Genomic DNA, 14,943 nt, shown 5'->3' on the forward strand with positions numbered 1-14,943 from the left:
GTCCTACAGTAGAAAGTCTCGAACTCAGAAACTAAACTAGGATTTGAATCCTTAAAAAGGTCCTACAGTAATACACACTAAAGTCTCGAACTCAGAAAACTAATAGGGCCAAGAATCCTTATGAAAGTCCTCTACAGTAATACACACACTCAAGTCTCAGAACTCAGAAACTAATCCTAGGGCCAACACTAAAGTTATGGAAGAAACCTAACAGGTGTAATACAAAAATCTCAAAAGTCTGAACTCAGAAACTAATAGGGCCAAGAATCCTAATGAAAGGTCCTACAGTAATACAAATCAAACTCAAAAGTCTCTTAGACTCAGAATCCATTGGAATAATGCTGAAGTCCGGCCAAGAATCCTTATGAAAGGTCCTACAGTAATACACACTAAAGTCTCGAACTCAGAAACTAATAGGGCCAAGAATCCTTATGAAAGGTCCTAAGTAATACACAAAAAAAAAAGCTGTCTCTGAACTCAGTCCTAAAATTTTTCAAAACACCTAAAGTAAATCACTAAAGTCTCGAACTCAGAAACTAATAGGGCCAAGAATCCTTATGGAAGGTCCTACAGTAATACACACTAAAGTCTCGAACTCAAGAAACTAATAGGCACTAAGTCTCGATTCCTGATGAAGGTCCTACAGTAATACACACTAAAGTCTCAGAACTCAGAAACTAATAGGAAGGTCAAGAATCCTCTATGAAAACTAATACAGTGGAAAGGTCCTGGTCTCAAGAAACTAATAGGCCCAAGAATCTGAAAGGTCCCTAATAGTAATACATCTAAGTCTCGATCTCAGAAACTAATAGGGCTAAAGAATCCTTATGAAAGGTCCTAAAATGTTTTACACTAAAGTCTCGAACTCAGAAACTATTAGGCCCAAAAATCCTTATGAAAGGTCCACAAAATACACACTAAAGTCTCGAACTCCAGAAACTAGGGCCAAAAATCCTTATGGAAAGGTCCTACCTAATGCAACTGAATCTCTAACTCAGAAACTAATAGGGCACAAAATCCTTATGAAGGTCCTGCAGTAATACACACTAAAGTCTCGAACTCAGAAACTAATAGGCCAAGAATCCTTATGAAAGGTCCTACAGTAATACACACTCAAAGTCTCGAACTCAGAAACTAATAGGGCCAAAAATCTTATGAAAGGTCCAAGAATCCTCGAACTCAGAAACTAATAAGGCTCCTCATAATGGAAGGTCCTAAGTAATACACACTAAAGTCTCGAACTCAGAAACTAATAGGGCCAAGAATCCTTATGGAAAGGTCCTACAGTAATACACACTAAAGTCTCAAACTCAGAACTCAGAAACTAATAGGCCAAAATCCTTATGAAAGGTCCTACAGAAGATATCACACTAAAGTCTCGAACTCAGAAACTAATAGGGCCAAGAACCTTATGAAAGGTCCTACAGTAATACACACTAAAGTCTCGAACTTTGAAACTAATAGGCCAAGAATCCTTATGGGAGGTCCTACAGTAATACACACAAAGTCTCGAACTCAGAAACTAATAGGGCCAAAATCCTTATGGAAGGTCCTACAGTAATACACACTAAAGTCTCGAACTCAGAAACTAATAGGGCCAAGAATCCTTATGGAAGGTCCTACAGTAATCACACACTAAAGTCTCGAACTCAGAAACTAATAGGACAACAAGAAAAGATCCCCCAAGAATCCATAAAGTCTCGAACTCTGAAAGGTCCTAATAAAGTAATACAGGTCTCAACACAAAAACACTAAAGTCTCGAACTCAGAAACTAATAGGGCAAGAATCCTTATGAAAGGTCCTACAGTAATACACACTAAAGTCTCGAACTCAGAAACTAATAGGGCCAAGAATCCTTATGGAAGGTCCTACAGTAATAATTCTCAAAGTCTCCAACTCAGAAACTAATTAGGGACCAAAATAATGAAAGGTCCTACAGTTATACACACTCAAAGTCTCGAACTCAGAAACTAATAGGGCCAAGAACCTTTATGAAGGTCCTAGCAGTAATACACACTAAAGTCTTTAACTCAGAAACTAATAAGGGCCAAAAAAATCTATGGAAGGTCCTGGTAATAACAATCAAGTCTTGAACTCAGAAACTAATATGGCCAAAAATCTTTATGGAAGGTCCTACAGCAATACACACTCAAATCTCGAACTCAGAAACTAATAGGGCCAAGAATCCTTATGGAAGATCCTACAGTAATACATACTAAAGTCTCTAACTCAGAAAGTAATGTGGCCAACAATCCTTATGGAAGGTCCTACAGTAATACACACTCAAGTCTCGAACTCAGAAACTGATAGGCCCAAGAATCCTTATGGAAGGCCCTGGATTAATACACACTAAAGTCTCGAACTCAGAAACTAATAGGGCCAAGAATACTTATGGAAGGTCCTACAGTGATACACACTCAAGTCTCGAACTCAGAAACTAATAGGCCCAGGTATCCTAATGGAAGTTCCTACAGTAATACACACTCAAGTCTCGAAATCAGAAACTAATAGGGCTAAGAATCCCTTATACACACTCAAAGTCTCGAACTCAGAAACTGATAAGGCCAAGAATCCTTATGGAAGGTCTTTAGAAATACATTAAATTCTCGAAATCATTTCTCTGAATCTTATTGAAGTTCCTATTTAATCACACTAAAGTCTCACCTTGAAACTAATAGGGCTAAGAATCCTTAGGAAAGGTCCTTAGAAATACACACTTAAAGTCTCGAACTCAGAAACTAATAAAACCAAGAAATATAGGAAAGGTCCACAGTTATACACTAAAAGTCTCGAACTCAGAAACTAATAGGATAAAGAATCCTAGTAAAGGTCCTAGAGTAATCCACACTGAACTCTCAACTCAGAAACTAATAGATGCCTATGAAAGGTCCTTCAGTAATAAACACTGAAAGTCTCAAAATCAGAAACTAATAGGCAAAAATCCTAATGGAAGTTCCTGGTAATACACACTCAAGTCTCGAACTCAGAAACTAATAGGCCAAGAAATCCAAACTAATGGAAGTTCCTCCAGTAATACACACTTAAAGTCTCAAACTAGTTTAGCCAAGCAGCACACTAAGAACTCAGAAACTAATAGGCTGCCAAGAATCCAAATGGAAGGTCTTTCAGAAATACACTAAAGTCTCGAACTCAGAAACTAATTTGGCCAAGAATCCTTATGGAAGATCCCACAGTAATACACAATAAAGTCTCTAACTCAGAAACTAATAGGCCCAAGAATCCTTAGGGAAGGTCCTACAGTAATACACACTCAAGTTCCAAACTCAAAAACTATTAGGCCCAAGAATCCTCATGGAAGGTCCTGGAGTAATACAAACTAAAGTCTCGAACTCAGAAACTAATAGGGCCAACTATCCTTAAAGATGGTCCTACAGTAATACACACTAAAGTCACGAACTCAGAAACTAATAGGATCAAGAATCCTTATGGAAGGTCATACAGTAATCAACACTCAAGTCTCAAACTCAGAAACTAATAGGGCCAAAAATCCTTATGGAAGGTCCTATAGTAATGCACACTAAAGTCTCTTAACTCAGAAACTAATAGTCCTAAAGTAATAAAGACTAAAGTCTTGAACTCAGAAACTAATAGGCCAAGAATCCTTAAGGAATGTCATACAGTAAGAACACTCAAGTCTCGAACTCTTGAAACTATGAGGTCAAGAATCTTACAATACTCACTAAAGAACTCAGAAACAAAAAATCCTTAAAGGTCCTACAGTAATACACACTAAAGTCTCGAACTCAGAAACTAATAGGGCCAAGAATCCTTATGCAAGGTCCTGAAGTTACACACACTAAAGTCTCGAACTCAGAAACTAATAGGCCCAAGAATCAAGATGGGTCCTACAGTAATACAAGAATGAACTCAGAAACTAATAGGCCAAGAATCCTGTATCAGAAAGGTCCTACATTTTACACACTAAAGTCACTGAACTCATAAACTAATAGGCTCAAGAATCCTTATGGAAGGTCATACAGTAAAAAAACCTAAGTCCCGAACTCAGAAACTAATAGGCACAAGAATCCTTATGGAAGGTCCTACAGTAATACACACTCAAGTCTCGAACCCAGAAACTAATGGGCCCAAGAATCCTTATGGAAGGTCCTACAGCAAGACATACTGAAGTATCAAACTCAGAAACTAATATGGCTAAGAATCCTTTTGGAAGGTCCTGCAGTAATACACGGCCAAGTCTCGAACTCAGAAACTAATAGGGCCAAGAATCCTTATGGAAGGTCCTACAGTATTACACACACAAGTCTCTAACTCAGAAACTAATAGGCCCAAGAATCCTTATGGAAGGTCCTACAGTAATACACACTCAAGTCTCGAACTCAGAAACTTATAGCGCCAAGAATCCTTATGGAAGGTCCTGAAGTTACACACACTAAAGTCTCGAACTCAGAAACTAATAGGCCCAAGAATCCTTATGGAAGGTCCTAAAGTAATACACACTCAAGTCTCGAACTCAGAAACTAATAGGCCCAAGAATCCCATCCCACAATAATACACACTCAAGTCTCGAACTCAGAAACTAATATGGCTGTCAAGAAAATTCCTTATGGAAGGTCAAGCTACAGTAAACACAACTGGGGTTGAGTCTCAGAACTCAGAAACTAATTAGGCCGACAAGAATCCTTATGGAAGGTCCTACAGTAATACACACTAAGTCTCGAACCCAGAAACTAATGGGCCCAAGAATCCTTATGGAAGGTCCTAAAGCAAGACATACTCTCAAGTATTTCGAACTCAAAACTAATATGGCAAAATCCTTTTGAAAGGTCCTAGGAATAATACACAAATCCCAAAAGTCTCTGAACTCAGAAACTAATAGGGGCCAAAATCCTTTATGGAAGGTCCTAAAGTAAAACACACACAAACTCTCTAACTCAGAAACTAATAGACCCAAGAATCCTTATGGAAGGTCCTACAGTAATACACACTCAAGTCTCGAACTCAGAAACTTATAGCGCCAAGAATCCTTATGGAAGGTCCTACAGTAATACACACACTAAAAGTCTCAGACCCAGAAACTAATAGGCCCAAGAATCCTTATGGAAGTTCCTTTTCAAAGTAATACACACTTTTGTCAAGTCTCGAACTCAGAAACCTTGAGGCCCAAGAATTTATGGAAGGTCCTACAGTAATACACACTTCAAGTCTCGAACTCAGAAACTAATAGGTCCAAGAATCCTTCTGTGGGGAGCTCTGAAAGTAGATACACACTCAAGTCTCAGTTTCAGAAACTAATTTAGGGCCAAGAAAAAGTCCTTATGGAAGGTCCTTCAGAAATACACACTAAAGTCTCGAACTCAGAAACTAATAAACCCAAGGATCCTTAGGGAAGTTCCTACAGTTATACATACTAAAGTCTCGAACTAAGAAATTAATAGACCCAAGAATTGGACTAATGGAAGTTCCTTTTTGAAGTAATACACACTAAAGTCTCGAACTCAGAAACTAATAGGGCCAAGAATCCTTATGGAAGTTCTTTAACAGTAATATAAACTCAACTCTCGAACTCAAAACTATTTTGGGGATCAAGAATGTTTCTGGAAGGTCCTACAGTAATAAACACTTTTAACGTCTTTAACTTTAAACTAATTTATTACATCAAGGTCTTTCAGAAATTTTAATGAAAATAATTTTTTTTGCTTTATGTAAGGTTCATTCAGTAAACTACACACTCAAGTTTATTGGTCACAACTTCATTTTATTTAATCTAATGGAAGGTCCTTCAGAAAACACCTAAGTCTAACTCTAACAAATTTATTTTCTTTCCTTACGGTTCTGAATGGCACACTAAAGTCTCGAACTCAGAAACTAATAGGGCCAAGAATCCTTATGGAAGGTCCTAGTAATGCATCATAATCCATCCAACCAGAAATAATAGGCCCAAGAATCCTTACAGAAGGTCCTACAGTAATACACACTCAGTCTTGAACTCAGAAACTTATAGGGCCAAGAATCCTTATGGAAGGTCCTACAGTAATACAAACTAAAGTCTCGAACTCAGAAACTAATAGGGCCAAATAAATCCTTATTGAAGTTCCTACAATAATACACACTAAAGTCTCGAACTCAGAAACTAATAGGCCAACTATCCTATGGATGGTCCTACAGTAATACACACTAAAGTTTCGAACTCAGAAACTAATAGGCCCAAGAATCCTTATGGAAGGTCCTACAGTATTTTGTATCACTATCACTATCATATATATATATATATATATATATATATATATATATATATATATATATATATATATATATATATATATATATATATATATATATATATATATATATATATATATATATATATATATATATATATATATATATATATATATATATATATCATAAAGAGTTGCTAGTATTTCTATTCTTCACACACACACACAAACACATTTGTGTGTGTATATATATTGGTATAATATACTTTGCAAATATAGAAAATATTAGCATACTGAAATGAGAGAGAGAATGATGGTGGTCCTTAACACAACGTAGTGTGGAATTTGAATTTTGAAGGAAGGGTGTCGGTTGACCCGCCGAATCAAACTCATTTTCATGGTAGAGTGATTGCAGTCAGGTCGTTCTTTTGGTAACTCTAGTTTCCTCTCTAAATTTTACCGTTCATATACTATACCATATGTACAGTTTTGGAGAGTGTGCTAAATAATTGCAGTGTGCTTTTCTAGCAAAAAAAAAAAAAAATCAGATTCTAGGATCCATTCACTTATAAGCAGAGCAGCAGAGTAAGTGCAGTATGTTAATTTTTGTTGTTGTAACTTGTTGTTGTTATGTTTAGCAATTTAGGCAGTATTTATTAATCCATGTTATATTTATTTGATTATTTTTATATTTATTAATTTTTACGCTTCTCTCAAAATATCATGGTTAGTCACCACTTTTATAACAATTTTATGTCAGCAAAATTTACATTATTACGAATATGAAGTTGTAACGGTTCCACAAAAAAAAATTACTATTTGTAAACAAGTTTTGATGATCTGTTCACATAACAATAATTATATTGGTAAATATCTTGGTAACCGTTAATTTCGACGGAAATACCATAGAAAAAAGAGTCTTACAATCACTTGGATTATGTAAAACAGAAAGCTGGATCTGTGTCATATTTGTCTCTTTTAGTACAGAATGAATTTATACAACTCTTAGCATCAACTGCAAGGAACAAATTACTTGGTGATATCCGTCGAGCAAAGTACTGTGGGCTTTTATTTGGTTCTACTCCCGACGGTGCCCATAGAGAGCAGATGTCTGAAACCGTGAGATATGTTGATATAAAATTTGAGACAAAAACAGTAACTGTAAAAGAGACATTTCTTGGTTTCATTGAAGTCAAACAAAACAAAAAGATGCAACAAGCATACAATTGTTGAAGTAATATGTAATCAGCTAGAAGTGGACAATATGCCACTAAAGTACTGTCGGTCACAGTGTTACGACAACGTTGCAGTCATGGGAGGGCACAAATCTGGTGTGCAAGAGAGGATCATTGAAAAGAACACTAAAGCTGTATTTGTCAGTTGTGAAAACCACTCACTTAATCTAGCTGGTATTCATGCAGCCAGTGAAGAATCAATTACAGTAACCTTTTTTGGCACATTAGATGCACTGTACAATTTCTTCTCACGCTCAACAATGCGATGGGACAAGCTGAGGAAAGCTATGCCAATCACACTAAAATCTGAATCTGAAACCCGATGGATTGCAAGGGAAGAGGCAGTTAAACCAGTTTGTCACCACTTTGATGACTTGGTTATTCTACTGGAAGAAATGTCTACTGATCTAAAAGGAAATGTACTGTAGATACAAGAAGTGAAGCCAGTCATCTGTTGCACCGGATTCTTACCTTTCATTTCCTTGCATTACTTTTCTTTTGGAATCTTATATTATCAAAAATAGACCGCATTCAAAAGACTTCAGGACCATCAAATAAACTTCCACAATGCTGCCAAAGACTTAAAGGCACTTGAAATGTATTTCAATGAAAGCTGAGAAGCAATCTGTAATGTGTCGCTCAGTGCAGCATTAAAACTATGTCAGAATTATGATGTTATGGGAGAGCTGAGGACCAGAGTAAAGAAAAGGATGCCAGGAGGAACAAATGTCGATGTAGGCCTCAGTGCAAAACAAGAGATCATGCGTCTAATGAAAGGTACAATAGATAGACTGCATACTGAAATGAAACAACGTGCACAAGACTTGAACAAGTTTGGGTTTCTGCTAGATGTAGAACAAATTCTCTAAAAAGGTAAAAGTTCAGGATTACTGGATGACGAGAGAATGAAGGAAAACTGTTTACATGTTGGCGAATTCTACAGTGATTTGGATGGTAATGAACTTTATGAGGAAATCTTAGACTGCAGAATGCTCTTGGCAAGTAGAACGGATGTTCAGATTTTCACTCCAGAGAAGCTCATCCAATTCATTATACAATATGGTGATGAAAATGTTTTCCCAAACTTAACAGTTGCAATCCAACTTATGCTCACAGTAGGAATTTCAATTGCAAGCTGTGAACGTTCGTTCAGTAAACTGATATTGATTATGGCTTATCTCAGAGCCTCAATGGGACAGGATAGACTTAACGCCCTAGCATTTCTTAGTAGTGATCGTGAAGAGGCAGAACTCATTAACTTTGATGATGTTATTGATAATTTTGCTTCAGCAGAGTCTCGCAGAGTCCAAAATTAAATATCATTGCCATCAACTTTTATTTTTTCTAATCTCTTTACAATCAATGTTGCATTTTAAATGTTAAATCTAAGCAGTTTCAGAAGGTGACAAATTAGCTTTTTTTTTTTATTCAGTTTTAATGAAAGTTCTTTGATTGGTAAGGGCTATTAGAGAATGACCAGTCATATTACTCTAACTAACAAGTTTGCAACATTATAAAGCCTGAGTGCATTTAAAAATTCTCGCTAAACCTGTTTTTATCAATGCTAATTTACACAATTTTTTTAGTTCAGAACTTCATCATTATATATTGCTTTTTGATTTTTTTTACAAATAATAAATCCTTATTTCATTTATTTATTTTTGTTCAGAATAGTGTTGTTAAATATTTGTATCTCCCTCAATAATGTTGGTATCATTAAACTTCATGACTTTAACTAAAGAGTTTGATCACTGAAGCTTGAGTGCATTTAAAAATTTGATCTAAAACTGTTTTTATCAATGCTAATTTCCACAGCTTTTCATTTCAGAACTTCAGGATTATGTATTGCTTTTGGAGTGCTTTTTTTTTAATACATACTTATTTCTTTTTTGGGTGCAGAGTAGTGTTGGTAAAACATTTGTATCTCCCTAAATAATGTTGGTAACACTAAACTCCTTGATCATACCTTCTGGTAATAAATAATGTTAATTTGTACTACTAAACTCAATATACCTTCTGGCAAGAAATAATGATAGCTTGTTCTTCATGTTGTCAACTGAATCACTGTGGTACAGAGCCAGAATGCTCAAGATTTATTCCATGACAAAGGGCGCCATTTTCTGTGCTTGCCCTGGGTGCCAGTAGCCCTAATTACGCCTCTGTCCGCGGGCAGATCACGGACGCACACACCCTGCCGGTTGAGGACCTAATCAGGTTGGCGCAACAGCTGACGGACTCCACAAAGGCGGCCAAGCTGGCGACCACGCCCGCACACTCCGCCAACTGCCTCCTGCCGGAGGACCCCACCACAGAGCCCGTCAACTCCATTGAGCAGAAAAGGTCGTCCCACCAGCAGAAGAGGGAAGGGCCGGGGCTATGCTACTTCCACTGAAGGTTCGGGAGAGCTGCCCAGAAGTGCGAAGCCCCCTGCCCTTTCTTCCCTTCAAAAAACGGAGGAGGTGGTGGCCAACCCCACAGGCCACTGTGCCAGCAACAACAAAAATACCCAGGGGCCCCTTACCAGTAGAGTTCTACGTCTGTGACACAATCTGCAGCAGGATGATGTTGGTCGACACTGGTGCCATGCGTTCAGTGTTTCCACCTTCAGGAGAGGACCGCAGATGACCGCTGGACCTGACTACCTGCCTTATGTTCGCAAACGTGTCCCCCATCCTCTCCTACGGCACCAAGCTCCTGTCGATCTCCATCCTTGGCCGGAGTTACAGCTGGGAGTTCATCATCACGGACGTTCGGACTTCACTCCTGGGGGCAGATTTCCTCACCCACTTCAGTCTGGCAGTCGACGTTGGCCGCAAACGCCTGCTGGACACCCAGTCCTGCCACTCCCTGCCCTTGTCGCCAGGCCCTAGGGAGCCTGCCATCTGTTCCATCATGCCCCACCAGTATGGTTCCCTCCTGAAGAGCTCCCGGAGGTCTTCAAACCCGAGCTCCGCCAGATACCCGCGACTCCTGCCAAACACTGGATATACCACCGCAGCGCCTTCAGGAGGCCAAAAAGGCCTTTGCAGAGATGGAAAGGATGGGCATATGCAAAAAGGCGCCCAGCCCGTGGGCTTCCCCTCTTCACCTGGAGGCCCTGTGGCGACTACAGGCGGCTGAACCTGGCAACAGAACTGGACCACTACTCCCTGCCGAACATGCAGGACCTGACAGCCTCTTTCCATAGGGCCAGGATATTCTCCAAAATGGACCTACTAAACTCTTATTTTCAGGTCCCAGTAGCTCCAGAGGACACCCCTAAAACCGCCATCATCACCCCCTTCAGGTCCTGTCTTCGCCTTCTCCACCTTCAGCCTGAGGAACGCCGGTGCGACCTTCCAGAGGTTGTTGGACAGCATCCTGGGGGACCTGGACTTCTGCGTCTACTACGTCGACGATATCCTAATCTTTTCCAGATCCCGGGAGGAACACCTGCGACACATCCGGAAGATCCTGCAGCGCCTGCAGGAGAGTGGCCATGTCGTCAGGTTTGACAAATGCACCTTCGGCGTCGAGAAGGTGGAGTTCCTGGGCCACGAGATATCCCTGGAAGGTGTCCGCCCAATGTCGTCGAAGGTCGAAGCCATTGAGAAGTTCCCCACCTGTACCTCCATCAGGGCCGTACAAGAATTCCTCAGGATGGTCATCTACTACAGAAGATTCATCCCAGGGATTGCTCACACCATGGCCCCCCTGATGGAGGTCCTGAAGGGACGTCCAATGACCTTAGTGTTGGGCCCTGACCAGCTGAAGGCTTTCCTCCTGACGAAGGCCTCCCTCGCCAAAGCAACATCTTTGGCCCACCAGGACCCCAGCACTCCCCTCCAGCTGACGACAGATGCCAGCAACGTCGCCTGCGGAGCAGTTCTGGAACAGGTCACCAGTGGGACCCCTCAGCCCATTGCCTTCTTCAGTAGGAGGCTAAACCCCGCCGAGTCCCACTACGGCACCTTCAACTGAAAACTCCTTGCAGCATACCAGGCAGTACAGCACTTCAAGTTCCTCCTGGAGGGGACGCCCTTCACAATTTGGACCGACCACCAGCCGCTGGTCCACGCCTTCATGAAGCTGGGCGATGCATGGTCTTCTAGGCAACAGCGGCACCTCGCAGCCATCGCGGAGTTCACCTTCACCATCAAATACCTCCCCGGCAGGAAGAACCTGGTAGCTGACGCCCTCTCGAGGATTGAGATCGATTCCATACAGCTCAGGATCGATTACAAGGACCTCGCCTGCAAACAAACTGCTGACCCTGAGACCCCAGCCTACCGTACAGCCGTCATGTTGCTGTAATGGAAGGACGTGCCCTTTGGCTCAGGAGGATCAACATTACTGAGCGATGTCAGTACCAGACACCACCGCCTCCTGGTACCTGCCTTCAGACATCGGCTGGTTTTCAACATCATCCACGGCCTATCCCACCCCTCTGAAAGGACAACAGCCAGACTGCTGACAGAGAAGTTCGTCTGGCACGGCACGGCGTACGGAAGGATGTGACGGCCTGGGCAAGACAATGTATGCAGTGTCAGACAAGTAAAGTGAGACAGCACACCGAATCGGGTGAATTCCCCCAGCCAAAGAGATGCTTTGGGCACATCCACGTCGACGTAGTGGGACCTTTTCCCCCATCAGGAGGAGCCAGATACCTACTGACAGTCGTCGACCGCTCCACCAGGTGGCCCGAAGCTACGCCTATGGAAGAAGCCACCTCCAGTGCATGCACGAAAGCCCTCCTCTCCAGCTGGATCAGCTGGTTCGGTGTCCCAGATGACATAACGACAGACAGGGGACCCACTATCCTGCCCGAGCTGTGGACCGCCCTGGCATGTCCAATGGGGACCACTCACCACAGCACCACCCCCTACAACCTTGCAGCCAACGGAATGCTGGAAAAGTTCCACAGGTCTCTGAAGGCGTCCCTCGTGGCTCGTTGATCCTCTGAAAACTGGAAGTGCCAGCTGCCCTGGGCCCTCTTCGGGTTGAGGACCACCTCCAGAGCCAACGGCGACCCCTCCTCAGCGGAAAAAGTCTACGGGGAGACTCTGGTAGTCCTGGGGGAACTTGTCACAGAGAACAAGGACGACATAGGAATACAGAGGCTCCGAGACAGAGTTGGAAAGTTTGTAAAGTCCACGCTCAATGGGTTTTCTATGGTGAACCTCCCGTTTTCTACGGTGACTCTCCTACAAGCCTAGGTCAAGCCAAATAGCCACATTTTTATCTATGTAAATACGTATCTGTTACTGATTTCTTTATGCGTTTACTTTTTACATGTGTCAGAGTATTATTGTGTCAATTTTTGTAATTTGATTTTTTATGTTATTTGTGTTTACCTGTCCGAATTCACATTGAGAGCAGTTGACCTCAGGTCACCTGTATCCTATTGTATTCCTTTGTATGACGTCCGCACGCCGCTTTATAAGCGGCCTGCTTTCCTAATAAACCAGCAGTACATGTCCACCTGCACATTATTTTGCACCTCTTAAAGTGGTGACCCCGGAGTGGTTCCTGGAGCCATTAGCGGACTCATACGGTGACCTAGTCTTGGCTCCATGAACTACCCCATGCCCCTAACGGACTAAAGACGGCGCTTTAACAAAGTGTTCGGGTGTGCTGACTCTCGTTGGCAGATCACCAGCGTCATTAGTGGACCCACACGGCGCGCTCCCAAGTGCGTATTGATGTGAGTAACCCACTCCCAGTAAGAGGGCAATAGTGAGTATGGATGCGGACATTCCCTCCCACATTCAATTAACCGCGAACTACACGGACTCGGACATCTCCCTTGTGCATAACCCGCCCGCGCCCTTCCCCACGCCAGGGCTCGCGCGCTCGTCCACGCCGGTACCCGGTCCCCGCACACTGCCCGCCCTGACGGAACAAAGTCTGCCCTCGCCATAAAGCTGCCGCCCTTCACACATAGCAACCCGTCATCATGGCTCTACAGGGTTGAGGGGCAGTTCAGGCTGGCGGGACTTACCGACGAAGTGCTGCAGGCAGACGCCATGATCAACACCCTTCCAGAAGAGGTCTACAGGAAGCTCGTCCCGTGGGTGTCTGCCGCACGTCCCGCCACCTACCCAAAACTGAAGGCCTCGCTCGTCGAGACCTGCTCCCTGCCGGTCTCCGAGAGGGTCGCCCACGCCCTTGCTCTCGTGAACAACCCTCAACACGACCAGAACCTCCTGGGGACATGGGGCGTGATCCAGAACCTCCTCACCCTTCCCAAGACGGACAGCAGCGGCAGGCAGTCAGAGATAAGCCTGTCAAGGGAGATCTTTCTCCGTCAGCTCCTCCTGGAGGTCCGAACCCAGATCCTCGAGCCTTATACAATGTCGCTCGGGGACCCGATCAGGACAACGCAGCAGCTGACGGACTCCACAAGGGCAGCAAAGTGAGCATCCATGCCCGCACACCCCATCAGCTCCCTCCAGCCAGAGGAAAACGCAGAGGAGGAGATAAGCACTGTCACCAGGAGTTGGCCAACCTACCACCACAAGAAGCATCCACCGGGGCCTTGCTACTACCACCAGCGGTACAGCAAGGACGCCTGGAACTGCCAACCCCCCTGCTCTTTCTCCCATCCAAAAAACGGGGGAGGCGGCGGCCAACAGAACAGGCTGCCATGGCAGCAAAGGAACCCAGGAGCCCAAAACTAGTAGGTTTCTACGTCCACGACACCATCTCTGGCAGGATGATGCTGGTCGACACTGGGGCCGTACGGTCAGTGTTCCCGCCATCCAGAGAGGACTGCAAATGCCCGCCGGACCCGGCTGCCTTCCTGATGGCCGCCAACGGATCCCCCAACCTCTCCTACGGCACCAGGCTCCTGTCGATCTCCATCCTCGGCCGGAGGTACACTTGGAACTTCATAGTCACGGATGTGAGGACCCCACTCCTGGGCATGGACTTCCTTGCCCACTTTGATCTGGCAGTCGACGTCAGTCGCAAGCGTCTATTGGATACCAACTCCTGCCAGTCCCTCCCCCTGGTGACTGGCCCCAGCGCACCTGCCATCTGCTCCGTCACCCCGCACCAGTACGCCTAACTGCTGAAGGAGTTCCCCGACGTCTTCAAGCCCGAGCTGCGCCAGGTGCCCGGGGCCCCTGCAAAGCTCGGAATCTATCACCACATTAAAACAAAGGGCCCCCAACACACACAAAGTTCCGGAGGCTTCCCCCTCGGCGCCTTCAGGAGGCCAAGGATGCTTTCGCCGAGATGGAGCAGATGGGCATATGCAGGAAGGCCTCCAGCCCGTGGGCCTCTGCCATCCACATGGTGCAGAAACTGGACGGCTCCTGGAGACCCTGTGGCGACTACAGGCGGCACAGCCTCGCAACTGAGCCAGATCATTACCCCTCCCAAACATGCAAGACCTCACAGCCTCTTTTCACGGGGCCAGAATATTCTCTAAACTAGACCTTTTGAAGTCCTACTTCCAGGTACCAGTTGCTCCAGAGGACATCCCAAAAACTGCCATCATCACACCCTTCGGGTCCTACGTCTT

General features: G+C 43.6%; 1 protein-coding gene across 1 annotated transcript; it reads left to right on the forward strand.

Annotated features, from left to right (window-relative positions):
* The first annotated feature begins 7,465 nt into the window (after positions 1–7,465).
* On the forward strand, positions 7,466–8,752 carry LOC136841942 (uncharacterized). Its single transcript, XM_067109354.1, has 3 exons — positions 7,466–7,855; positions 8,102–8,213; positions 8,310–8,752. Exons 1-3 carry the CDS (start codon positions 7,466–7,468, stop codon positions 8,750–8,752), a joined length of 945 nt encoding a protein of 314 aa, XP_066965455.1.
* The last annotated feature ends 6,191 nt before the right edge of the window (positions 8,753–14,943 follow it).

Source organism: Macrobrachium rosenbergii, chromosome 9 (genome assembly GCF_040412425.1).
Source record: "Macrobrachium rosenbergii isolate ZJJX-2024 chromosome 9, ASM4041242v1, whole genome shotgun sequence".
In the NCBI taxonomy this organism is placed as follows: Eukaryota; Metazoa; Arthropoda; class Malacostraca; order Decapoda; family Palaemonidae; genus Macrobrachium; species Macrobrachium rosenbergii.

Bases quoted from the DNA above. Each gene is read 5' to 3' on its own strand.
- LOC136841942 (XM_067109354.1), top strand. From the start codon at position 7,466: ATGCCACTAAAGTACTGTCGGTCACAGTGTTACGACAACGTTGCAGTC. The intron at 7,856-8,101 runs GTACTGTAGATA...AAACTATGTCAG, and splicing joins CTACTGATCTAAAAGGAAAT to AATTATGATGTTATGGGAGA. The intron at 8,214-8,309 runs GTACAATAGATA...TTCTCTAAAAAG, and splicing joins GATCATGCGTCTAATGAAAG to GTAAAAGTTCAGGATTACTG.